We start from the raw sequence: 27,803 nt of genomic DNA, 5'->3' as shown, positions 1-27,803 counted from the left end.
GACAGGAAGAAGATGCTGTGATATACTAATGATTAGCTTCTCAGAGCAGTCACACAAGGTTGGCGCTGGTGGCGACACCTATAACATGCTGACATGAGGAAAGTTTCCAACCGATTTCTCATACTTAACAGCAGTTGACGGCGTTGCCTGGAGAAACGTTGTTGTGATGCCTCGTGTAAGGAGGAGAAATGCATACCATCACGTTTCCAACTTTGACAAAGGTCGGATTGTAGCCTATCACAATTGCGGTTTATCATATCGTGACATTGCTGCTCGCGTTGGTCGATATCCAATGACTGTTAGCAGAATATGGAATCAGTGGGTTCAGGAGGGTAATACGGAACACTGTGCTGGATCCCAATGGCCTCAGATCACTAGCAGTCGATATGACAGGCATCTTATCTGCATGGCTGTAACAGATCGTGCAGCCAAGTCTCAATCCCCGAGTCAACAGATGGGGATGTTTGCAAGACAACAACAATCTGCACGAACAGTTCGACGACATTTGCAGCTGCATGGACTATCAGCTCGGAGACCATGGCTGCAGTTACCCTTGACACTTCATCACAGACAGGAGCGCCTGCGATGGTGTACTCAACGACAAACCTGTGTGCACAAATGGGAAAATGTCATTTTTTCGGATGAATCCAGGTTCTGTTTACAGCATCATGATGGTCACATCCACGTTTGGTGACATCGCGGTGAACGCACATTGGAAGCGTGTATTCGTCATCACCATACTGGCGTACCACCTGGCGTGATGGTATGGGGTGCCATTGGTTACACGTCTCGGTCACCTCTTGTTTGCATTGACGGCACTTTGAACAGTGGATGTTACATTTTAAATGTGTTACGACCCATGGCTCTACCCTTCATTCGATCCCTGCAAAACTCAACATTTCAGAAGGATAATGCACGACCACATGTTGCATGTCCTGTACGGGCCTTTCTGGATACAGAAAATGTTCGACTGCTGCCCTGGCCAGCACATTCTCCAGATTTCTCACCAATTGAAAACGTCTGGTCAATGGTGGCTGAGCAACTCGCTCATCACAATACGCCAGTCACTACTCTTGCTGAATTGTGGTATCGTGTTGAAGCTGCATGGGCAGCTGTACCTGTACGTGCCATCCACGCTCTATTTGACTCAATGCCCAGGCATATCAAGGCCGTTATTACGGCCAGAGGTGGTTGTTCTGGGTACTGATTTCTCAGGATCTATGCACCCAAACTGCATCAAAATGGAATAACATGTCAGTTCTCGTATAATATATTTGTCCAATGAATACCCGTTTATCATCCTCATTTCTTCTTGGTGTAGCAATTTTAATGGCCAGTAGTGTATGTTCTAAAGATAAAATGATACTTTTTATGCGATATAATTACAGTTTAACAATTTCCAGATTTCACTTTTACTTGTACTGTGAAATCTTGCTTCTTATTAAATTTTGTGATTCTAAGTCGACAGAAGATAACATACAGGTTTTGATGAGCAAGTTTGTGAGTTTCAAAATATGTGACACAAACAGCTGAATCTTTTGATTGAATTGACTTAGAAGCTTACATGTTTTATTCCCCCCCTCCACAAGGAGATCAAGACCTTAGTATGTGACATAAATAACAGACAGGCATGGATGAGAAAGGACAAGAAATGAATATTGAGGACGGAATAATGACAGTATTATGAAAAGGATAGACTACTACTCATCACATAACAGAGATGCTGAGTTGCAGATAGGCACAATGAAATGACTGCAAAAAGATGTAAGCTTTTGGCTGAAAGGCCCTCATCATCTGAATCAGACAGCTTACAACACACATCATGCAATGTAATGGTGAGTTGCGTCAGTGTGAATATTTGTGTCTATGTTGTTTAGTTCAGACAAAGGCCATTTGGCCAAAAGCTTACTTGTTTAGCAGTATTTCTGTTGTGCCTGTCTGTGAATCAGCATCTCTGCTATATGGTGAGCAGCAATCAATCTTTTTCATAATATTGCAAAAAAAATTTCATGTCATATAATCACAAATATAATGAACCATGGACCTTGCCGTTGGTGGGGAGGCTTGACTGCCTCAACGATACAGATAGCCGTACCGTAGGTGCAACCACAACAGAGGGGTATCTGTTGAGAGGCCAGACAAATGTGTGGTTCCTGAAGAGGGCCAGCAGCCTTTTCAGTAGTCGCAGGGGCAACAGTCTGGATGATTGACTGATCCGACCTTGTAACACTAACCAAAATGGCCTTGCTGTTCTGGTACTGCGAACGGCTGAAAGCAAGGGGAAATTACAGCCGTAATTTTTCCCGAGGGCATGCAGCTTTACTGTATGATTAAATGATGATGGCGTCCTCTTGGGTAAAATATTCCGGAGGTAAAATAGTCCCCCATTCGGATCTCCGGGCGGGGACTACTCGAGAGGACGTCGTTATCAGGAGAAAGAAAACTGGCGTTCTACGGATTGGAGCGTCGAATGTCAGATCCCTTAATCGGGCAGGTAGGTTAGAAAATTTAAAAAGGGAAATGGATAGGTTAAAGTTAGATATAGTGGGAATGAGTGAAGATCGGTGGCAGGACGAACAAGACTTCTGGTCAGGTGAATACAGAGTTATAAATACAAAATCAAACAGGGGTAATGCAGGAGTAGGTTTAATAATGAATAAAAAAGTAGGTGTATTGGTAAGCTACTACAAACAGCATAGTGAACGCATTATTGTGGCCAAGATGGACACGAAGCCCACGCCTACTACAGTAGTACAAGTTTATATGCCAACTAGCTCTGCAGATGACGAAGAAATTGACGAAATGTATGATGAGATAAAAGAAATTATTCAGGTAGTGAAGGGAGACGAAAATTTAATAGTCATGGGTGACTGGAATTTGTCAGTAGGAAAAGGAAGAGAAGGAAACATAGTAGGTGAATATGGATTGGGGCTAAGAAATGAAAGAGGAAGCCGCCTGATAGAATTTTGCACAGAGCATAACTTAATCATAGCTAATACTTGGTTTAAGAATCATGAAAGAAGGTTGTATACATGGAAGAACCCTGGAGATACTAAAAGGTATCAAATAGATTATATAATGGTAAGACAGAGATTTAGGAACCAGGTTTTAAATTGTAAGACATTTCCAGGGGCTGATGTGGACTCTGACCACAATCTATTAGTTATGAACTGTAGATTAAAACTGAAGAGACTGCAAAAAGGTGGGAATTTAAGGAGATGGGACCTGGATAAACTGAAAGAACCAGAGATTGTACAGAGTTTCAGGGGGAACATAAGGGAACAATTGACAGGAATGGGGGAAAGAAATACAGTAGAAGAAGAATGGGTAGCTTTGAGGGATGAAATAGTGAAGGCAGCAGAGGATCAAATAGGTAAAAAGACGAGGGCTAGTAGAAACCCTTGGGTAACAGAAGAAATATTGAATTTAATTGATGAAAGGAGAAAATATAAAAACGCAGTAAATGAAGCAGGCAAAAAGGAATACAAACGTCTCAAAAATGATATCAACAGGAAGTGCAAAATGGCTAATCAGGGATAGCTAGAGGACAAATGTAAGGATGTAGAGGCTTATCTCACTAGGGGTAAGATTGATACTGCCTACAGGAAAATTAAAGAGACCTTTGGAGAAAGGAGAACCACTTGCATGAATATCAAGAGCTCAGATGGAAACCCAGTTCTAAGCAAAGAAGGGAAAGCAGAAAGGTGGAAGGAGTATATAGAGGGCCTATACAAGGGCGATGTACTTGAGGACAATATTATGGAAATGGAAGAGGATGTAGATGAAGATGAAATGGGAGATGTGATATTGCGTGAAGAGTTTGACAGAGCACTGAAAGACCTGAGTCGAAACAAGGCCCCCGGAGTAGACAACATTCCATTAGAACTACTGATGGCCTTGGGAGAGCCAGTCCTGACAAAACTCTACCATCTGGTGAGCAAGATGTATGAGACAGGCGAAATACCCTCAGACTTCAAGAAGAATATAATAATACCAATCCCAAAGAAAGCAGATGTTGACAGATGTGAAAATTACCGAACTATCAGTTTAATAAGTCACAGCTGCAAAATACTAATGCGAATTCTTTACAGACGAATGGAAAAACTGATAGAAGCCGATCTGGGGGAAGATCAGTTTGGATTCTGTAGAAATGTTGGAACACGTGAGGCAATACTGACCCTACGACTTATCTTAGAAGAAAGATTAAGGAAAAGCAGACCTACGTTTCTAGCATTTGTAGACTTAGAGAAAGCTTTTGACAATGTTGATTGGAATATTCTCTTTCAAATTCTGAAGGTGGCAGGGGTAAAATACAGAGATTGAAAGGATATTTACAATTTGTACAGAAAGCAGATGGCAGTTATAAGAGTACAGGGGTATGAAAGGGAAGCAGTGGCTGGGAAGGGAGTGAGACAGGGTTGTAGCCTATCCCCGATGTCATTCAATCTGTATATTGAGCAAGCAATAAAGGAAACAAAAGAAAAGTTTGGAGTAGGTATTAAAATCCATGGAGAAGAAATAAAAACTTTGAGGTTCGCCGATGACATTGTAATTCTGTCAGAGACAGCAAAGGACATGGAAGAGCAGTTGAATGGAATGGACAGTGTCTTGAAAGGAGGGTATAAGATGAACATCAACAAAAGCAAAATGAGGATAATGGAATGTAGTCGAAATAAGTCGAGTGATGCCGAGGCAATTAGATTAGGAAATGAGACACTTAAAGTATAAAGGAGTTTTGCTATTTGGGGAGCAAAATAACTGATTCTGGTCGAAGTACAGAGGATATAAAATGTAGACTGGCAATGGCAAGGAAAGCGTTTCTTAAGAAGAGAAATTTGTTAACATCGAGTATAGATTTAAGTGTCAGGAAGTCGTTTCTGAAAGTATTTGTATGGAGTGTAGCCATGTATGGAAGTGAAACGTGGACAATAAATAGCTTAGACAAGAAGAGAATAGAAGCTTTCGAAATGTGGTGCTACAGAAGAATGCTGAAGATTAGATGGGTTGATCACATAACTAATGAGGAGGTATTGAATAGAATTGTGGAGAGGAGGAGCTTGTGGCACAACTTGACTAGAAGAAGGGATCGGTTGGTAGGACATGTTCTGAGACATCGAGGGATCACCAATTTAGTATTGGAGGGCAGCGTGGAGGGTAAAAATCGTAGAGGGAGACCAAGAGATGAATACACTAAGCATATTCAGAAGGATGTAGGTTGCAGTAGGTACTAGGAGATGAAGAAGCTTGCACAGGATAGAGTAGCATGGAGAGCTGCATCAAACCAGTCTCAGGACTGAAGACCACAACAACAACAATCACAAATTAACAATTTTCAGGTTGTTTCCATTACTTGTACTGTGAAACCTTGCATATTGTCAAATTTCATGATTCTAGGACAACGGGAGCTACCCTAAAGATTTTGACGAGTGAATTTTCGAGTATCAAATTATGTGACATAAATGGTCGCATCTTTTAACTGAATTGACTTAGAGGCTTAAAGTTTTTACACTGCCAAGGGACCATGGACATAAATACATAACATACATTTTATATAATAGAATCCGAACTCCGGAGATGGGAACTTGCCCTTCAGTATATCCTCTCTTCTCGTCATCCGCCAGGCCTCAATCTCCGCTAATTTCAAGTTGCCGCCACTCATACCTCACCTGTCTTTCAACAACTTCTTTGCCTCTACACTTCTGCCTCGACTGACATCTCTGCCCAAACTCTTTGTCTTTAAATATGTCTGCTTGTGTCTGTATGTGTGGATGGATATGTGCGTGTATGCGAGTGTATACCTGTCCTTTTTTCCCCCTAAGGTAAGTCTTTCCGCTCCCGGGATTGGAATGACTCCTTACCCTCTCCCTTAAAACTCACTTCCTTTCGTCTTCCCCTCTCCTTCCCTCTTTCCTGATGAGGCAACAGTTTGTTGCGAAAGCTTGAATTTTGTGTGTATGTTTGTGTTTGTTTGTGTGTCTATCGACCTGCCAGCGCTTTCGTTCGGTAAGTCACCTCATCTTTGTTTTTATATATGACATACATTTTAACTTGATATGTCTCCCCGTTCCTAAGAAAAAGGATTCTAAACAGTCAAACAAACAGAAAAACAACAAAATGATACCATAAGGGTTTCGTTTCTACAGACTGAGACACGGAACCCTAAAAACATGACTATTCTAAATAATAAATATGAGAAATAATAAGACTCTCACCACCAACAATACTGAAAACTGTGAAATCCTGGCTGAATATTTTGAGACACTCCTAAACTGCCAAACACCCATCCAGACTCTCAGTTTTACGCAACCAGAAACATTACCAACACATTCAACACCTCCGACACGAGAGGAAATCACAAACATAATCAAAAATCTCAAAAACAGGAAAGCATGTGGAGAAGACACAATTACAGCAGAAATGCTCAAGCTTGGGGGAGAAAAATCAGTAGAAGCACTACACAAAGAACTTGAACAAGTATGGGAAACCAAGAAAATCCCAAGTCACTGGAAAACTGCCCTAATTCACCCTCTGTTTAAAAAAGGTGACAAAAGGGATGTTAACAACTACCGTGGAATATCGCTTCTCCCAGTCCCATACAAAATTCTATCAAAAGCCCTGCTCAATCGTGTATCACCAATTATAGAGGGAAAACTTGGAGAATATCAAGCTGGCTTCAGACCAGGAAGATCCTGAGCCGAACAAATTTTTAACCTCAAAACAACAATGAACTATTTATCTACAAGGAGCAAGAAATATTTCATAACATTCATTGATTTCAAAACAGCTTATGACTCAATCGATAGGGACAAACTCATCAAAACACTTCGAGAATATGAAATAGATGAAACAACAATCACCATAATCAAAGAAGCATTAACAAATACAACATCAAAAGTAAAATTCCAAGGAGAAATTTCACGGCATTTCGAGGTCAAAACCGGCGTCAGACAAGGAGATGCGCTATCCCCGGTACTCTTCAACTGTGTTCTGGATAAAGTCATAGCAGAATGGAGAAAACTCACGCAAAAACATGGAGTTGAGGAGTTGAGAAAGTCCAAATTGGAGGGAAGTGCTACAAAGCCATTGAAACCAACTGTTTTGCCTTTGCTGACGATCTCGCCTGTTTAGCTTACACACAAAAAGACACAATAAAACAAACTGCTGAAAAAGCAGGCTTGCAAATTTCATTTGAAAAGACAGAAATCATTACAAATATCAAAAATCCACCAAAGAAAATAACTACGAAATACGGGAAAATACAGGTATCTAAACATTTTAAATATCTTGGTGAACTAATTCAGCCTGTAGCAAAAGATCATCCAGCCTGCAGGGCTAGAATACAAAAACTAGAGACAGCAACTCACTACTGCAGACAAATGTATTAAAAAAAATGTATATCCAAAAACATTAAACTCAGACACTACCAGACTGTCATTAGACCGCAGATACTATATGCATCAGAAACACTGGAAAATTTTACATACGCAGAACAGATAGAAAATCGTGAAAGAAGAATTGTGAGGACAATTCTTGGACACAGGAAAATAACAGATGATCAAGGCAAGCCTGTATACAGACTAAAAAGCAACAAAGAAGTGTATACGAAGTGCAGCAAAATTACAGACGAAATTAGAAAAAGAAGATGCTCCTTTTATGCTCACATCATGAGGATGAACCCGAATAGGCTTACAAAACAAATATTTTCGTACATCGCAAATCTAAAAAATAAAAATTTGTGGTTTATCAACACAGAAAGAGATCTAAAAGAAATGGACATAGATCAGGAAACAATATTTAACAGAAACCTTTTTAGAAAAAAACTGAATTCATTCACGGGTTTCGGTGTGAAAATTAAGAACTAAATGGTCTGAAGAGAGAAAAGCCGCCTTCAGCGCAAGAATGAAAGAAGTGTGGACTGAGAGAAAGAAGACTTCCCAGAAGCGCAAGAAATAACTGTTTTCACGGTCTTCAATGGCCAAATTTGTATAATAATAATAATAATAATAATAATAATAATAATAAATATGGACTAAGGAAAGAGCAAATTAGTGTGCACACTGTTAACCAACTAATATCTGAAATAAGCAAATGCCTTGAAAACAGGCTGTGTGTATCGGTATCTTTTGTGACATCACTAAAGCATTTGATATAGGTAACCATAAGCTGCAGCTTCACGAAATGGCTGTTTATGGTTTCCACTGAAAACCTTTAAGCTGGTTCTCATCCTATCTTAAAAACAGAAAAATGAGGGTAGTTTACAGCAAAAAGATGACAGAACCTATTCTAGTCAGAAGGAAAATCAAGCAGATGTACCCCAGAATCCATACCAGGCCTATAACTGTTCCTCTATTATGTAAACAACAAAGGAGAGGTATCTTCAGAAACAATTATGTATGCAGATGACTTGACAGCAGTAGTTTAATGTAAAAACAATGAGGAAGTAGCACAGAATATAAAACAAACCAAGGATTTGAAACTTCGATAAGTAATATGCACAAATTGTACATTTCACAACTAAACAAACTTCCGAACGTATATTGCACTTAAATCATAATGGCAAATGACTGATCACTGCAGACTCTGTTAATTTTCTTGGAGTTACTATAAACAAAAACGTATCCTGGAGTGATCACATGGATTGCTTAGTGAATTAATTAAAAGTTTTGTTCATGCAGTGAGGGTTCTAAATAAAGTAACTGACTTAGCTGTTAAGAAAATTGTTTATCAAGCATATTTTACAACAGCCATAAGATATGGCATAATTTTTTGGGGTGATGAAACAGCAAACCTCACTGTGTTCAAGATACAGAAAAAATAATCAGAGCTCTGATGGAAACAAACAAAAGGCAATCTTGTAAACCTTTATTGAAAATCCTTGAATTAAAGACAATTCCTTGTATATTTATATATAAAATCCTCCTCTTTGAGCTAAAAAACCCTCACTGTTTTGAAGGAAATGCTTTCACATGTGCTTATGAAACAAGGCATACATCAGCCTACATGTTAACTTGTCACAGATTTAGTGCCATGTCCCCTGGTGACAGTTACCAACAACAAATTAGTGTATCGAGGGTTGCCAAAGTTCCAGCCTGCTAAACCACACTGCTACTGGAGGTTGAACAAAAACAAGCCGATGATCACATACACACACTGTTTTGTTTACAACCAAACCTCCAGCAGGTGCTATGGTACAGTTTGGTGCTAGCCTTGCCACCAAAAGCATAAGCATCTACATCTACATCTACATACATACTCCGCAATCCACCATACAGTGCGTGGCGGAGGGTACCTCATACCACAACTAGCATCTTCTCTCCCTGTTCCACTCCCAAACAGAACAAGGGAAAAATGACTGCCTATATGCCTCTGTACGAGCCCTAATCTCTCTTATCTTATCTTTGTGGTCTTTCCCCGAAATGTAAGTTGGTGGCAGTAAAATTGTACTGCAGTCAGCCTCAAATGCTGGTTCTATAAATTTCTTCAGTAGCGATTCACGAAAAGAACACCTCCTTTCCTCCAGAAACTGCCACCCGAGTTCCTGAAGCATTTCCGTAACACTCGCGTGATGATCAAACCTACCAGTAACAAATTTAGCAGCCCGCCTCTGAATTGCTTCTATGTCCTCCCTCAATCCGACCTGATAGGGATCCCAAACGCTCGAGCAGTACTCAAGAATAGGTCGTATTAGTGTTTTATAAGTGGTCTCCTTTACAGATGAACCACATCTTCCCAAAATTCTACCAATGAACCGAAGACGATTATCCACCTTCTCCACAACTGCCATTACATGCTTGTCCCATTTCATATCGCTCTGCAATGTTAAGCCCAAATATTTAATGGACGTGATTGTGTCAAGCGCTACACTAGTGATGGAGTATTCAAACATTACAGGATTCTTTTTCCTATTCATCTGCATTAATTTACATTTATTTACATTTAGCGTTAGCTGCCATTCTTTACACCAATCACAAATCCTGTCCAAGTCATCTTGTATCCTCCTACAGTCACTCAATGACGACACCTTTCCGTACACCACAGCATCATCAGCAAACAGCCGCACATTACTATCCACCCTATCCAAAAGATCATTTATGTAGATAGAAAACAACAGCGGACCGACCACACTTCCCTGGGGCACTCCAGATGATATCCTCACCTCCGATGAACACTCACCATCGAGGACAACGTGTGTATCACAAATACCACTGTCATCATGGCACTACCTTGTTTTCACAAATCACCTGCCTCCACCTGTATCCTCACACCAGATGAGTATTTAGGTCCCCACCTGACCAATCTACAGCCACTCCAGGCACCTAGTAGTTCCTCAATTGGAGTTCCTTTGGCAAGCACTCCCTACACTCTGGGCTTTATACCGACCATCATTCAGAACCCACTTCACTAAGTTGACCAAAGAGTACCTTACCACTGCATCCAAAAGTCCAGCCCATTGCTGAGTGCATCCTCCTTTCACAGCTTTGTAGGACTTCGCCTCTGATGCGGCTCAGAGCTCACTGCCTTTTAACCACAGGTTTCGTCCAGGTAAGAACACACAAATGTAACATCAGTGACTACCCAATAGCACGTTCAAATGGCAAGTCAGAGATAACCAGCTAGGATATTCCATACAGAAGAGAGTAGCTTCCTAGAAACTGTTATTGTATTTTTATATTTGATGAAATGAAGTTCCACTGTTCTTGGCTAAGTTGGGCACATTAGTGTATTGTTCCCCTTGGTATTGAACAGTACAATGGTGATGAGGATAACTTGCTTATGGATTATGTCACAACAGTGACTATTGTGCAGAATGTCAGACTTTCTGTGATTGACCAGAGTAGCTCTTCAATACCATGAACTGTGTAGAACTGTTGCTGATTTTTTTGCCACATCTGTGTGCTCTCAAAACCCAGTCTTTCTTTTCAGTATGGCACTGCAGCTCTCGCATGTCTTGGGACAGCTTGTCCTTCACCCTCAGCACCTACAATGAGGCTCAGAGCTTTTTTTACAGAGGTTAACCCACCTGGTCACTGCTCCATCGTAAGCACTAACGATGCAGACACTACTTCAAGAATTCAGTGAATAGATGGAGCCAGGGACTGCTTTCCTCATACTATTAGAAAACTACTTCATGGGCTCTGCAGTTCACTATTGCACCTGGTGACACCTCACTTATGTTTGTCCCTATACCTACCACAACTTTCAGCTCCTTACACCTCATGCAGGTCTTGTAACCCTGTTCTACGCTCACTTATGATACCAACTCATTGTCTATTATAACAATTTTCAAGTGCCTACAAATGATGTCAATGCCAACCCCTCCAATTTTTGTTGCTCATTTACACTATAAACAATCTGTGTCATCCTCTATGCCACTCAATGGTGCCCTGTCTGTCCTTAATCCTTCTTTCCACACTGTGGCCCCATCTCCAGAGCCTCTGGCTCTGCCATCGACACTCTACCCATATCTCTTGAGTGATTTCATCACCATGGCTCTTGCTTACAAGAACCATATAATAGAAATCGGCAACTAATATGTCTACCAAAAACATGCTACCACACTAACAGGCAGCAGTGACTGTAAAGCTGTGGTAGTAATTTTAAATAGAATTTATAACATAAGTCAGCATCAAATATTCAGTGATGAGGACAAAGATGTGGAGAACAAATGAAAAAAATTCAAAGGCATCGTTCAATATGCCCTAGACAAGTTATGTTCCAAGTAAGGTTTTAAGGGATGGGAAAGATCCACCATGTTTTAATAGCCAAATTGCAAAAGTGCTACGTAAACAAAGAGCACTTCATCTCAGATACAAGAGAAGTAAAAACCCAGCTGACAAACAAAAGCTGAACAAAGCGAAAATGAGCGTAAGGAAAGCAATGAGAGAAGAGTTCAATGATTTTGAAAGTAAGACATTGTCAACCGACCTGAGTAAAACCTTAAGAGATTTTGGTCATATGTAAAATCAGTAAGTGGGTCAAAATCATTTATTCATTCTCTCAGCTACGACACCAAAACGGAAGATAACAGGTAGAAGGCCGAAGTACTGAATTCGGTCTTCTGAAATCGTTTCACACGGAAGATCGTAACACTCTCCCTCCTTTCAATTGTCATGTGAACGTTGAAATGGCAGATATTGAGATAACCGATCGCGGAATCGAAAAGCAGCTACAATTGTTTAGTAGTGGAAAAGCATCAGGAGCAGATGAGATACGTATATGATTCTATAAAGATTATGCGAAAGAACTAGCTCCCCTTCTAGCAGTAAATTATCGTAGATCACTTGAGCAATGAAAGGTACCTAACAACTGGAAAAAAAGTGTAGGTCATTCCCATTTTTAAGAAAAGCCATAAGACAGATCCACACAATTATAGACATATATCATTGATGTCAATCTGTTGTAGAATTATGGAACGTGTTTTATGCTCAAGAATTATGACATTTTTGGAAAATGAACATCTCCTCTATAAAAATCAACGTGGATTCCACAAACAGCGATCCTGCGAAACTCAGCCACCTCTGTTCCTCCAGAAGATCGACAGCACAGTGGACAACGGTGCTCAGGTTGAAGCTGTGTTCCTTGATTTCAATAAGGCATTTGACACAATCCCACATTGCCATTTAATGAAAAAATATGAGCTTATAGAGTATCAGAGCAGACTTGTGATTGGATTCAAGACTTTCTTGCAAATAGAACTCAACACATCGCTCTTAACAGAACAAAATTGACAGATATAAAAGTAATATCCGGAGTACCACAGGGAAGTGTGATAGGACCATTTCTGTTTACAATATATATAAATGATCTAGTAGAAAGTGTCAGATGCTCTTTAAGGCTATTCGCAGATGATGCAGTTGTCTATACCAAAGTAGCAACGCCAGAAGGTAGTAAGAATTTGCAGAATGACCTGGAGAGAATTGATGTTGGTGCAGGCTCTGGCAGTTGACTCCGAACGTAAATAAATGTAACATATTGCGCATACATAGGAAAAGAAATCCACTACTGTACAGCTACACTATTGATGACAAACAGCTGGGGACAGTGTCTGTCATAAAATATCTAGGTGTAACTATCCAGAGCAACCTTAAATGGAATGACCATACAAAACAGATAGTGGGAAAAGCAAACACCAGACTCAGATTCATTGGAAGAATCATAAGGAAATGTAACTCATTCATGAAAGAAGTGGCTTATAAGGTGCTTGTTCGCCCAATTCTTGAGTATTGTTCATCTATCTGGAATCCCTATCAGGTAGGACAGATAGAGGAGATGGATAAGATCAAAAGAAGAGCAGCGCATTTCATCATGGGATCGTTTAGCTGGTGAGAGAGCATTACGGAGATACTAAACAAACTCCACTGGCAGGTGTTACAAGAGAGGCATTGTGCATCACAGAGAGAGTTACTATTGAACTTTTGGGATAGCACTTTTCAGGGGGAGTCGGACAACTTATTACTTCCCCCCACATACATCTCGCATATTGATCACAAGGAGAACATTCGAGAAATTAGAGCCAATACAAAGGCTTACCGACAATCATTCTTCTCAGGCACTTTTCGCAAGTGGAACAGCGTTGGAGGGATAATATAGTGGTACTGAAAGTACCATCCACCACACACCATTAGGTGGCATGCAGGGTATGATGTAGAAGTAGATGTAGAATTAAGGTAACACAGTTATGTAATCAACATTTAGTTTCCATGGAGATAACTAATGGGAATGTTACATGAGTGATTGCATCCATATACGCCCAATACAGTCATCAAATACAACCATACACAGACACATCAGAGACCTAGTAATGTATGCCAGAGGCCAAAAAATTAGTGATAAGTGCTGATATTAATTTCAGATCAACCCCCTGGAACTCAGATAGAGGACACACATTCACCGATCTAATACAAAAAACACAATTACATGTAATGAGTACAGAGAGTACTATACCAACATATGCAGAGTTAGATGGTATGAGCAATAATATCGAGTTAACCCTAGCAAATAATGCAGCAATGACATACGTAACAAACTGAACCATACACAATAATATAACTAGTAGTTATCGCAATGTTTGACATACACACCAACTCACACTCAGAACACAATGAACAAATCACACACCAGACACTTATTTAACAATAAAAACAATCACTTTTTGACAAAATAATTTAATTGTATAGATAAAAAATCTACTCACCTAGTGGTGGCAGAACATACACATAAAAGAAGGTTGTAATTAGGAAAGCTTTCGGAGCTAGTGGTTCTTCTTAAGGCAGAAGGGTTGAAGGGGAAGGAAGAGGGTGAAGGAAAAGAATTGGAGAGGTGTAAGAAAAGGGATAGATTTTGGAAACGTCACCCAAAACTGTGGGTCAGGGAGACTTACCGCTCGGTATAAGAAGAAAAGACTGATTGTTGGGGATTGCATCAGATGAGATTTGAAAACCTGAGAGCTTAAAGGAGAAGACATAGTAATGTGCAAGATAGAGATTACTGCTAAAACATGGTGCATGAGTTAATAAGAGTAAAAAGCTAAGTGCATTGTGTGTAACAGAGGTGGAAGTGCTGTGGTGAAAAATAGATGGGTAAGATAATGAAAGATGTGGAAAACTAAAATGGAGAGAAGAAAGGGTAGTTACCATCAAGAAATGCTGAGACGGAAGAAATTAACATAAATTAAGACCAGATGGGTGACAAGAATCAAGGATATGTTGTAGCACTAGTTCCCACCTGTGGAGTTCTGAGAAATTGATGTCTGTGGGAAGAATCGAGGTGGTGCATGTGGTGAAACAGGCACCGATGTCCTGCTGTAGAGCATGCTCTGCAACAGGATATTGTGTGCTGCTTGTATACACCCTCTGCCTATGCCCATTCATCCTAATTGATGTAAAAGGCCAAACAGTGTTTATATAACAGCTGGTATATGACATACACAGTTTCACTGGTGGCTCTCCCTTTGATAGTACCGATATATGTTTTGAAAGTTACAGGACTGTTATAGGTGGTGGTAGGAGGGTGCATAGGGCAGTTCTTGCAGCATGGTCAGTCACAGGGGTAGAAGCCATGGGGTAGGGAGATGAGTGCATAAGCAGCATAGGGTCTGACAAGAATGTTGCAGAGATTGGGAGGGAGATGACAAGCTACTCTAGGTGTGGTGGGAAAAATTTCAGACAGAACGAATCTCATTTCAGGGCGCAGTTTTAGGAACTCATGGCCCTGACAAAGTAGCTGATTAATACATTCCAGACCAGGATAATACTAAGTCACCAGTGGTGTGCTCTGAAGTTGTTTTTTGGAGGGATCAGTGGTATCAGGATTGGATGTGATGGCCTGGGAAATCTGCTTTTGAACTAGGCTGGTGAGGTAATTATGTGCAGTGAAGGCTGAAGTGAGAATGGTGGTGTACTGCTGTAAAGAGTCTGCACCCGAAGAAATACGTTTGCCTCAATGACAAAGCTGTATGGGAGGGAAAGTTTGACATGGAAAGGATGGAAACTGTCAAAACGTAAGGACTATTGTTTGTTGATAGGTTTAATGTGGATGGAAGCGTGTACCTGGCCTTCAGAGAGGATGAGATCACATCAAGGGTGGCATTAGATTTGGAATAAGACCATGTGAAATTTAATTGGGAGAAGGTACTAAGAGATTCCAGAAATTTTAACAGGTTAGACTCACAATAGGTCCATATGGCAAAGATGTTATCAATATATCTAAACCAAACCAGGGGCTGAAGACATATGGATCCCCAGAAAATCCCAAGCGACCTATGAAAAGGCTGGCACAGGAAGGAGCCATCCTGGTTCCCATGGCAGTACCTCACATCTGTTTGTAAATCTGTCCCTCAAAGGTGAAGTAGTTGTTGGTAAGTAAAAAGTTGATTAAGGTGAGTAGGAATGATGTCATAGGTTTGTAATCAGGTGGGCGCTGAATGGGGAAATGTTCAGCAGCAGACCGACCATGTATGTGGGGGATATTGGTATAGAGGGACGTGACATCAATGCTGACAAGCAAGGTATGTGGTGGGAGTGGGATGGGCATGGATTTCAGACGATCTAGGAAATAGTTGGTATCTTTTAAATTTATACACAATGGTATCACAACAACAAACTCAGGATACCTGAAAACAAAACAACATACACATTACTGAAAGGATCACTCCAAAGGAAGCCTTCAGTTAAATTGGGGACACAAACATCAAACAAGCACATGTTATGCACTATCTTGGGGCACACATAGATGAGAAACTGAATTTCTATGAGCACATAAGGCTAACAACAGACAAAGCAGAAAAAATACTACATAAACTGGTGAGGCTAAATTCAAAACAGTACAGACTGTCTCTACCAGTCATATTGACATACAACTGAGTGCTCTTCGAACCATTACTCAGCTTTGCAGCTAGCACTTGGGCATACAGACTGAACCTGGTCATCAACAAAGCATCAGTCAGATGAGGGCAGAGAAGGGTCCTACTTAGGTTATCTGGAGCCTTCAGCACCACCTCAGTTGATGCACTGTGTGTTGTGCTACGAATATGCCCCATAGATATCACGATCAAATACAGAACTGTTGCCTGAGACTGTGGACAAGTATGTGTGAGTTGCATTTGTGTATGTGTGTTGTCTATTTTTTAGGAAGGCCTTATTGGCTGAAAGCTTTATTTGTGACAGTCTCTTTGTTGTGCCTATCTGCGACTCAGCATCTCCGCTATATGGTGAGTGGGAACTTTCCTTCTCATAATATGGTTACATTCCATCAAACAGTGTTTCAAAAACAACACATGAAGAGTACCTGCAGACACGATATAACAGACATGCCTACAGGCAACGTAACAACAATCTCCAGAGGGTGGACAGCGATACTCACACAGACAGCAGAAACAGTGACAATGAAGATGAACAAGAGGCAGAAGATGAGATGTGACAGTGAATAAGCATAAGATGCTGGTGATCTAGCCAAATCACCAAATCCTGTACATGGATGAGCACCTAAAGTTAATGCATACAATGTTTTGTGGACCATCCACCTCAAGTTACGCCTGCCAGCAAACCATCTTGGTTCGGTCTTTCATGCATCATTCTATGGGATCTCACATGCTTCTATTCTCATCCCAATCTCCTTCTTCCGGAAAGACTATTTCTCTACTACTAACTAATATTTCTTTTTCTGACTGTCAGTCAACAGCTTGAAGGAACCATTCTGAGGTATACACTATCAGTCACAATTGGTGATGGCACAAACAAATCTTTCCTCTATCTTGTTGTTGTTGTTGTCTTCAGTCTTGAGACTCGTTTGATGCAGCTCTCCATGCTACTCTATCCTGTGCAAGCTTCTTCATCTCCCAGTACCTACTGCAGACTACATCCTTCTGAATCTGCTTAGTGTATTCATCTCTTGATCCCCCTCTACGATTTTTACCCTCCACGCTGCCCTCCAGTACTAAATTGGTGATCCCTTGACGCTTCAGAACATGTCCTACCAACCGATCCCTTCTTCTGGTCAAGTTGTGCCACAAACTCCTCCTCTCCCCAATTCTATTAAATACCTCCTCATTAGTTACCTCCATTCAATACCTCCAGACCTCCCAACCCATTCATGGCAAAGGACCTGATTTCTTCCATCATTCTTTCAGTTGTCATCTCCAGATTCTTGCAGCACATGTTGCTCCTTTCCTGCATCAAGCCACAAGTTTCTGGTATGGCTTTTGTGGACCATCCACCTCAAGTTACGCCTGCCAGCAAACCATCTTGGTTGGGTCTTCCATTGTTTTCAGGCAAGTGCTATCATAAGAGAGCATGTTGTCTAACACCAATGGCACCACCTGAGGCTACAGGTGCCTCTTTTATCACTCAGAGCTATAGTCCTCATCTGCATGCCCTTCTCAGGCCACCAGCTGGACTTGCTCGGCCTCTGGTGGTGCACTCCTGGATGTTTTGATGCAAACCCAGATCACACTGGATCTTACCCCTGTCTCCGACTTTGGCAACCAGATTGATCTTCCATGATAACAGCTTCGTGTCTCCACTGTCTGTGGAGATCAACCTATTGCCATCTCTAACGGATGGGTCAACTTTCCCAGATGATGATACTGAATGCCTCTCCCAATTCTCATTCGACCCAGATCCATCTATTGTAGCCACATCAGAGTTCTCTGTCTTTAGCCAACACTCCCTGGGTGCAGGTCTACTATCACAAGCAATCATCATCCCATGGATTGTGTCCCTGACCTCATGGCACCTCTTCTCTTCAGAAGCCACATCTCCTTTGAGATGATTGTACCATCTCTCCCTTGAAGGAAGAGATGCTGCGTAACCATATAGTCATGTACCACAGATTGCCAAAACTCTAGCACACTAAATATGCTGCCTGTGGAGATCAGACAAAAGCAATTTGACTATCACACAAAAATACCAAACTGTTTACAACTGAACATCCATCAGCCGCCAAGGTACCGTTCGGTTCCAGCCTCGCCACCAGAGGCATAAACATTGCTGTAAAGAGTGCTGCCATTATAGCACTACCTCACTTCTGCAAGTCACATGCCTCCACCAATATCCTTCCAATGGACGAGTATTTAGGTCACCGCCTGACCGCTCTGTAATCAGTGCACACTCCAGGCTTACACCAACTGTGCCTAGTGGTTCACTCAGGGTTCCTTCACACAGTGCACTCTATGCTCCAGGTTTTATAAGGACTGGGTCTAGTGGTTCATCACCCAGAGCACACCGCACTGAGCTGACTGAGGAGCACCTCACAGTTGTGTCCAAAACGCCAGCCCACTGCGCTCATCAGACACCCTGAACTGCCAGCTTTGTCTACATATGAACATTCCAGTGTAACATCAGCTATTACCCACTAGGACATTCCAGTCACAGGTCAGAGCTCACCTCCTAGGACATTCCATTACATGAGTGATTAGCCATCACTCTGAAATGAGCATTGCTAAAAACTGTTATTATATTTTGTTTATCGGAGGCAATGAAGTTCCCTTGTTCTTGACTACCTTGGGCACATCAGTCATAGTGTGTTGTGACTCTCAGTAACGAATACTATACTTAGCTCTTTTGGAAACACACCATAATACATGGCTTTAAAGCTTAGCAATAAAATATGGTCCAAGCTCAAGGACTGCAAGCTAGAAACCATAGAAGAAAGCATTGAAAAATACTTGAAAAGTAACTGTTATTACAATGTGAAAGATTTTGTAAATGAGGAAGACAAGTGACAACAGCAGATATTTTATTTTTATATTATGGTGTGCATGTGTGTGTGCGGGTGTGTGGGTGAGTGGGTGTATGGGTGAGTTAGAGAGAGAGAGAGAGAGAGAGAGAGAGAGAGAGAGAGAGAGAGAGAGCTAATAACACTAATGACAGTGCATCCAAATCACATAACAAATCTATAAAATGTTGAGAAAGTATCTACCATTGCTGAACCAGAACAGCATGTCCTACTATTGCTGACCAATACCTTGGCAAAATTTAAAAAGAACAGATGTTCCATCAGATCCCTTCTAAGTGATGTTTGCAATATTTCTGTACATTTTTTCAAGTACTTTCTTTTGAAGCCAAGTTCTGATTTGACAGCTACCACTGCTTGTGTTACACATTATTGTAATTTTATGTTTTGAACATTATACGAAACAACTTACCTTCCATTCTTCTATCTTCTGCTTTTTATCAGCAGCATCCTCTGGGTTTCTATGTAGTATCTGAGGCCGAGGTGGTTGCTCAATAGATTTTTGTGAAGATCTCTGCGACTTTTCATTACGCCACATTTCAATTGCTTGTCTTTGTTCATTTCTAAGTTTTTCATATTGGCAGTACCATTCCTCATGTTTTGTAATATCCTCTCTTGAAATATCTGTTCAAAATACAGCTTCTATCAAGAAACACGAAAACAGCAGTCACAATGCATTACAGAAATTCACAAGTCTGAATGCACCACTGACATGTTCTGATTGCATGTAGCAGATATGCTGCAAAGAGTAGAGGTAACATAAAACTCAAATAACGCTAAACTTCTACAGACACACTTATCACAGCCAAAACACATTAATATTGAAGTTAGTTACAGTAACATATAAGGATCAACACTATTCCTAACACGCATAATGTCATTTGGGAAACATTATCTTCACTGATAACAGCAACATTATAGCCACTGGAGAGGAAAAAATAGTGTCCTTGCAGAGAAAAAAATGAAACCTCAAGGAAGTATGCAGTTGGTCAATATACAATAAAATTACATTGAATGCAAAGATAACAAATACTAGCAAAACTAGGAATTTCAGTCTCAGAAAGCGAAGTGACAATGTTAAATTAAATGTACACGGTACCTCTACAGACTGCGTACCAAACACAAAATTTCTAGGAATGAAAACCGACGGTCAGTTCAAGTGGTGTGAATGCACCTACATATTTGTAAACAGAATGTCATCTGCATATTATGCCCTTCATGCCCTTAGAGTCCTGTCATGCAGTGTAACAGTCAGAGCCTTCAGTCCAAAGTCTGGTTTGAAACAGCTCTCCATGCTATTCTATCCTGTGCGAGCCTCTTCACCTCTGAATAACTATTGCAACCTACATCCTACTGAATCTGCTTACTGTATTAATGTCTTGGTCTCCCTCTAAAATTTTTCACCCCCACTCTCCCCCCCCCACCCCCCACCCACACATACACTCACACTCTTCCCTCCAGTACTAAAATGGTGATCCACTGATTTCTCAGAATGTGCCATATCAACCGATCCCTTCTTCTATTCAGGTGGTGCCACATATTTCTTTTCTCCCAAATTCTATTCAGTGTCTCCTTATGGGTGAAGCTTACAAGTACCACCATCATACCTTAGCAAAATATTTTGCCAAGCACCTGAGATAATTATGATCCTATGTAAAATCACTAAGTGGGTCTAAGGCTTCTATCCAATCACTTGTTGACCAGTCTGGTTTGGCAGTAGAGTATAGAAAAAGTAATGCCGAAGTTTTAAATTTCAAATTTAAGAAATCATTCACTCAAGAGAATCGTGCAAACATTTAGTCATTTGAGCATCGCACAGACACCCATATGGATGACTTTGTGTTAAGCATCCATGGCATAGAGAAACAACTGAAAGAGTTGACAGCAAATTAGTTACCAGGTTCTGAAGGAATCCCAATTCAGTTTTACAAAGAGTACTCTACAGCATCAGCCCCTTACTTGGCTTGCATTTATTGTGAATCTGTCATCCAGCCCAAAGGCCCATGTGACTGAAAAAAGTGCAGGTGACTCCCATATATATATGAAGGGTAAAAGAATGGAATTGCAAAAATACAGACCAGTATCCGTAACACTGGTTTGCTGCATAATCCTTGAATGTATCCTCAGTTCGAATATAATAAATTTCCTTGAGGAGGGGGTAGCTTCTGTCCACAAATCAGCACAGTTTCAGAAAGCTTTGGCCATGCAAAACTCGGCTTGCCCTTTTCTCACATGATATTTTGCAAACTACGGATAAAGGGCATCAGGTGGATTTGATATTCGTAGATTTCGCAAAATATTTGATACGGAGCCCCACTACATGCTCTTGATGAAAGTATGAACATATGGAATACGTTCCCAGATTCATCAGTGGCTCAAAGACTTCTTAAGTATCAGAACACAGTATGTTGTTCTTACGGTGAGTGTTCATCAGAGACAAGGGTATCATCAGGAATGCCCAGGGAAGTGTAACACGACTGTTGTTATTTTCTACATACCATATTCACCCGATTATAAGATGAGGTTTCCACCTAAATTTGTCATTCAAAAAATACAGTGTTGTCTGTTATTCACAGATTAAACTATTGCTGCTGAAGTAAATATTTTTAATGGATTCATATAGGGGTCATCTTACATTTACGGATGGAGCTTTCACCACTGACGTTTCGTACAAATGTATTTTGATGAGTTCTGAAGGATAGAGCTTAGCAAACAGTACTTCAGTTCGAACTGGCTCAAGATTTCCCAATAGTCAGAAGCGCTTGATACAGAATCGATCTTGCTCAATCAATCACGTGATGTTCTAATAATTTCCGGGTATGCAGCCGGATCCCGTCGACATTCTGCCACGATATTTCGGCCCAGAGACGTCCGGCCATCATCAGGTGAGTACACAACTACTGAAGAGCCCAGGTGCAGTCGCGGTATTTATGCCGAATCTCGCGCATGTGAAATGTACTGGCATCCTACAGCGCATGCGTCAGGTGTTGACATGCGCAGCATAGCCGAGTTGTACGTGCTGCCCTCGGTGGTGGAAATAAAGGACGCAGATGATGACTTTAAATCAACTGCGTTCCTTCCATACGCCGGGAATGTGTCGTCGAAAATAGGCCGATTACTGAAGAAAAATAAAATCAAGGTTATCTTCCGTCCACCAGCAAAGAACCGGGCCCTGGTTGGATCCGTTAAAGACGATTTACAACTGAAGAAGGCAGGCGTCTACAAAAGTCCATGAACGATGTATAGAACATGAAAGATACACCCGTCTGCGGCAACCATCAAAATCGGCAGTAGCAGAGCACTGTATTTCTTTGGGACATTCAATGGAATACAATGTAACAAAAATTTTATCCCCGGTTTCCGGTTTTTGGGATTCCGTAATCAAGGAATCAGTGGAAATACGTCTTGCCAATAATCTTATAAATCGTGACAACGGCTTTCAGCTGGATAAAAATTGGAATCCTGTTATTAAAATTATACAATCACAGCGGAATCGACAGTGTCATTCGATACTCAATGACTAGATGAACCTTTATTTCCACCACCGAGGGCAGCACGTACAACTCGGCTATGCTGCGCATGTCAACACCTGACGCATGCGCTGTAGGATGCCAGTACATTTCACATGCGCAAGATTCGGCATAAATACCGCGACTGCACCTGGGCTCTTCAGTAGTTGTGTACTCACCTGATGATGGCCGGACGTCTCTGGGCCGAAATATCGTGGCAGAATGTCGACGGGATCCGGCTGCATACCTGGAAATTATTAGAAGAAGAAATACGCCGGGAAAATTTCAGAAGTCACAATCACGTGATGTTTTACTTGCGTTGCTAGTGCAATGGAATGAATATCTGGATATGTGCTTTCCCCATTTACTGTTGCTCCCATCAGCCACCGCACCGAGTGTAAGCTCTAATATAGTAAAGATAACATTCAAAGGCAAAAGTCTTATCCTTTAAAAACCGTTACATGATTCTGAACCAAAGTCAATATTTTATTTGGTTATGAGGAATTAATGATTTACAAAGTGCATTGCAAATGAAAATTTGGTACCTGTTCACGTATTAAAATACTAGCAGAAAACGTTAACTGCTTTCAATCAGCTTCAGAACATGAATAAGAAAGAAAATGAATCCAGAATTAAATGTCTAACAAATGAAACACATGACATTAAACTGACTGCATTTGTTATCGCAAGAATAAATTACTGCAGAAAGACCTGTTGTGGAGACAGATCGCAGGACAGACAAAAGCATGAGAACTGGACTGAATTGTGATTGCAATCTTTTATTTATGTATTAGTTGATGATGTTATATATGACCTGCATCATAGAAGGTATAGCCATCCGTGTTTCACTGTTTCTCAAGCACAGTGCTACGGAAGGCTTGGAGAGGGAACACTGACACCAGCTTAGCTGAGAACTACAATCAATGCAGGGAGGGGAGTGGCGAGTAGACAGCAAATTTTGTCTTCCTGCCAACCATGGGAATGTATACTATGTACTTTAGCTTTTTATAAACATCTTCCATGTTTAAACTGCAGTTTTCCTGAATCCATGGGTACTCAGAATCAAATTGACTTTAAAACTGAACAAAAACTCAACAATACCTTAAATTTCTGTAGAAGATGCTAAAAGTATAGACTGGGGCCAGTGGCATACTCAGGTGTTTCGTGTAACAATGTTGTTGATGCTCAATGTGAGGTATGATGCAAACGATAGGGGTGAGCCAGCTGCTTGTTACACACAACCAATGACAACGAAGCGGACAGATGATATGTTTTAGTAGCAAAAGACATTATAACACTCTCACATCAGAATAGAAGCGAAAACCACTATGTGTTACAAAATTCATAGCATATTCAGAAGAAATAGCCAAATATTTGTGACCATGAAGATTTAAATTTCACAGCTGCCTTGTCAGTTTGATGACAATGATATGATTAAAAATAGTGGTACCACAGATGACGGGCTAAACAAAGGAGGCAGTGAAGATGAAAATAAATGTTTCTTTTTGTTTATTTTATTTCGCCTTGTATTATCAAAATGCAGACAACCAAAAAGTGGCATAAGTTTATAATAGGTGTAATGGTGACTTTTTAGGCATATACCTTATGTCACTAAAAGCTTGTAATTTTCATAACGCAGAATATTTTAAAAATAAATTTTACTCAATGAGCCTCTTAAAAAAGGGGGATTGGCTTATATTCAGGGTTGTCTTATACTCGGGTAAATACGGTACGTAAATGATCTGGTGGACAAGGTAAGCAGCAGTTCGTCACTGTTTGCTGATAATGCTCTGGTGCACAAGAAGGCGTTGAAGTTGAGTGACTGTAGGAGGGTACAAGATTACTTGGACAAAATTTCTAGTTGGTGTGATGAATGGCAGCTAGCTCTAAATGTAGAAAAAGATAATATAGATATGTAGGAAAAACAAATCCATAATGTTTGAATACAGCATTAGTAGTGCACTGCTTGGCACAGTTACATTGATTAAACATATAGGTAAAATATTGAAAAGCAATATGAAACGCAATGGGCATGTAAGGATAGCAGTAGAGAAGGGGAATGGGTGACTTCGATTTATCGGGAGAATTTTAGAAAAAGGTGATTTATCTGTAAAGGAAACCACAAAGAGGACACTAGTGCAACCCATTGTTGAGTACTGTTCAAGTGCTTGGGATACACAACAGGTCAGATTAAAGGAAGACGTGAAAGCTATTCAGAAGTGGGCTGCCAGATTTGTTAGCAGCACGTTCAAACAACAGGCAAGTGTTACGGAGATGCTTTGAGAACAGAAATGGGAATCACTGGATGGAAGGCCACATTATTTCTGAACAGCATTATTGAGAAAATTTCATACAGGGACCATGAAGATAAGATTAGTGAGATCAGGGCTCCTATGGAGTCATATAGACAATTTTTACCTCACTCTATTTGCAAGCACAACAGGAAAGGAAATGACTTGTTGTGGTACAGGGACACCTCTGACATGCACTATACAGTGGATTGTGAAGTATGGATGTAGATGTAGATGTAGTTACATGATCTACATATCTAATCTTCACCATTCTTCTGCAGCACCATATTTCAAATGCTTCTCTTCTCTTCTCATCTAAATTGTTTATTGACCGTGCTTCACTTCCATACATGGCTACAAATACCTGCAGAACAGACTTTCTGACATTTAAATCTATATTTGATGTTAACAAATTTATCTTCTTCACAAACTACAGAAACTACACACTATTTGTAACTACAGAAGCTATGCACTATTTGATTATACACTCAGTTATTAACTGTGGAATTCTTTTCTGGGGAAAAATGCGCAAAATATGAACAAATCTTCAAACAATCAATGAGGACCATAAGAATAATAACTAAAAATAATAATCAGGCTCTTTGTAAAGAACTACTAAAAAGATTATCGATTTTAAGTACTCCATGTGAGTACATTCACCAACAAGTTATGCATACAAAAGAATGTTTTATAGTTCCTGTACAAACAGCTTTATTCATGGCAATGGAAAAATATTCAGGCTGAAATTACATTCACTAAGCTAGCAAAACAGAAACCCAAAAGAACATTTGCTATCAGGGAATAACATTTTAGAGTAAATTACCTAAGAAGACTGAAGAGATTACTAAAAGAAACTAGAAGTTGTTTTACTCAAAATGGAAACCAAACATCATCTTCATGATCCTGATGTCAGCTCAAAGTATGGACAGTGTGTGCAGTAGATGGTGTTGAGAAATTAATGAATATTGTAGCATTACATTGTGAAATAAAGTATGTGTAGTGTGTGCAGTGACTAGTGTTGAAAAATGAACGAGCGATATAGCACTAGCTTTTTACCTTAATTGAAATAATGTTTTTTACAAGAACACACAAACTAATCCGTATTACACCCTAGTGATAAACTAAATGAGATGGTGCTATTTGAGACCGCCAGTGTTGAGCAATCAAATGTTTTCCCAGCATATTTCTAACTTGTAGAATTCTTGTGTGTGTGCTCAGGTCAGTTGGTAAGTTCTCTATGATATTTTGGCATAATTAGGCAGTTTCTTCTTTCTGGACTCGCATGATTAAAGAGGCCATTGAAATTGAGATCCAAGACGGTCTAACAAACAAAAATAGCGGCAAACAGCTGAGGAAGATGTTGAACCATGCATTAAGTGGAGAGAAAGCGAAGTGTTCCCATACAGTCAGGTGATACCACAGAGACCACAATTTACAGCCCACCACAGCCATCCCCGCCATGACAGCCATGCAGGCAGTGACAGGAGCAGGAGTAACAAAGGAGATGGGGTGGGAGGTTGGGGTTGGGGGTGTGTTGGTGGTGGGGTAGGAGGTTAATGGGCAATGTACGTAGAACACTGACCCAGGCGTAGTAGCAGTCATCAGGAACCACCTGAAGATGGCAACAAGTCTGGCTGCCAAAATATCGAGGAGAACTTATGACTTGTCCGAGATGGACACCCAAGAATTCAGCAAGACTGGCATTGTATTTGGGAGGATGATGACTCTCATCCACAGCCAGCCATCCTGATTTAGGTTTCCTGGACTATTTCAGGCAAATGCCAGGGAGTTCCTGCTCTAAGGACATTGCCTACCACATCATTATACTTTAAATTTATGTAACTTCCTATATACATAAAATAAGGGCAAGGCAATCGCTCACCTACAGCAGACTGGTGTGTGGAGCACAGAAACACACAATAGAAAACAGCATTCACACTAGCTTCCGAGCACTAGTTCTTGTTCCAGCAGTAGTACACACATTCACACAAACAACTCAAAAGCTAGTGTGAATGATGCTTTCTGTGATGTGTTTCCAAGCTTCGTGTGTGTGTGTGTGTGTGTGTGTGTGTGTGTGTGTGTGTGTCTATATAATGCTTCTTTTTTGTTCTTAAACTGTGATATCATGACATGTCCAATATCCTTATTAAAGTGATCCTTGATGAATAAAATTTCTTCAGTTCGGTAAACTCCTAGTGTCAACATGGTTTATATTTCACTATAGGCTCATGGCATAAAGAAAGAAATTAAATTCACTGTCCCATGCAGTATGGTCTAAGTGAGTTAGGGGGACAGACATGGGAGAAGCAAGGGAGAAAATAGAGATGAAGAGAAAAGAGCGATGGCTCCTGAGGTAGAAGAGTCAGCAGGGGAAAAGAATAGGAAAACAGTGCTACAAAAAACATGCTCTTAATCCCACTGCAGGGTCAGCCACAGTGCAGTAAATAGGGCTGCAGACATATTGTTTGGGCTCAGCCTGAGTCAGTAGCTCTCAGCTTCATTAGGCCCATCTCAGCTAGGATTGGTCCCTCTTAGAACTAATTAGTATGGCAACAGGTGATTTAGCAGCATGATGTGACACTGTTTCTTCAGGTATTTCTCAGTTGGCACAACTTTCTTCAGTTCAGGAGACTCACAGAGTCAATGCTGTTTATCTTTCATTATTTGCAGATGGTATAAAGAAAGCTGACAGTGCCAGTGGCTGTTTGCACAAAAAGGAGCAGCTAGCAATCTGTTGTCACAAACCTCTAAAAATTAATGGGAATCACAGTTC

At 40.6% G+C, this 27,803-nt stretch overlaps 1 protein-coding gene across 1 annotated transcript in view; it reads right to left on the bottom strand.

Moving 5' to 3' along the window:
* The window catches only part of LOC124615965 (coiled-coil domain-containing protein 112-like), a 165,464-nt gene that overhangs the window by 52,158 nt on the left and 85,503 nt on the right, over positions 1 to 27,803 (bottom strand). Inside the window, exon 7 of the mRNA XM_047144165.1 lies at positions 19,643 to 19,854. Within this exon, the coding sequence (XP_047000121.1) occupies positions 19,643 to 19,854 (212 nt within the window). The remainder of the gene's footprint in view (positions 1 to 19,642; positions 19,855 to 27,803) is intronic.

Source organism: Schistocerca americana, chromosome 5 (genome assembly GCF_021461395.2).
Source record: "Schistocerca americana isolate TAMUIC-IGC-003095 chromosome 5, iqSchAmer2.1, whole genome shotgun sequence".
NCBI classification, from domain to species: domain Eukaryota; kingdom Metazoa; phylum Arthropoda; class Insecta; order Orthoptera; family Acrididae; genus Schistocerca; species Schistocerca americana.
This window is presented reverse-complemented; position numbering and strand designations above follow the sequence as displayed.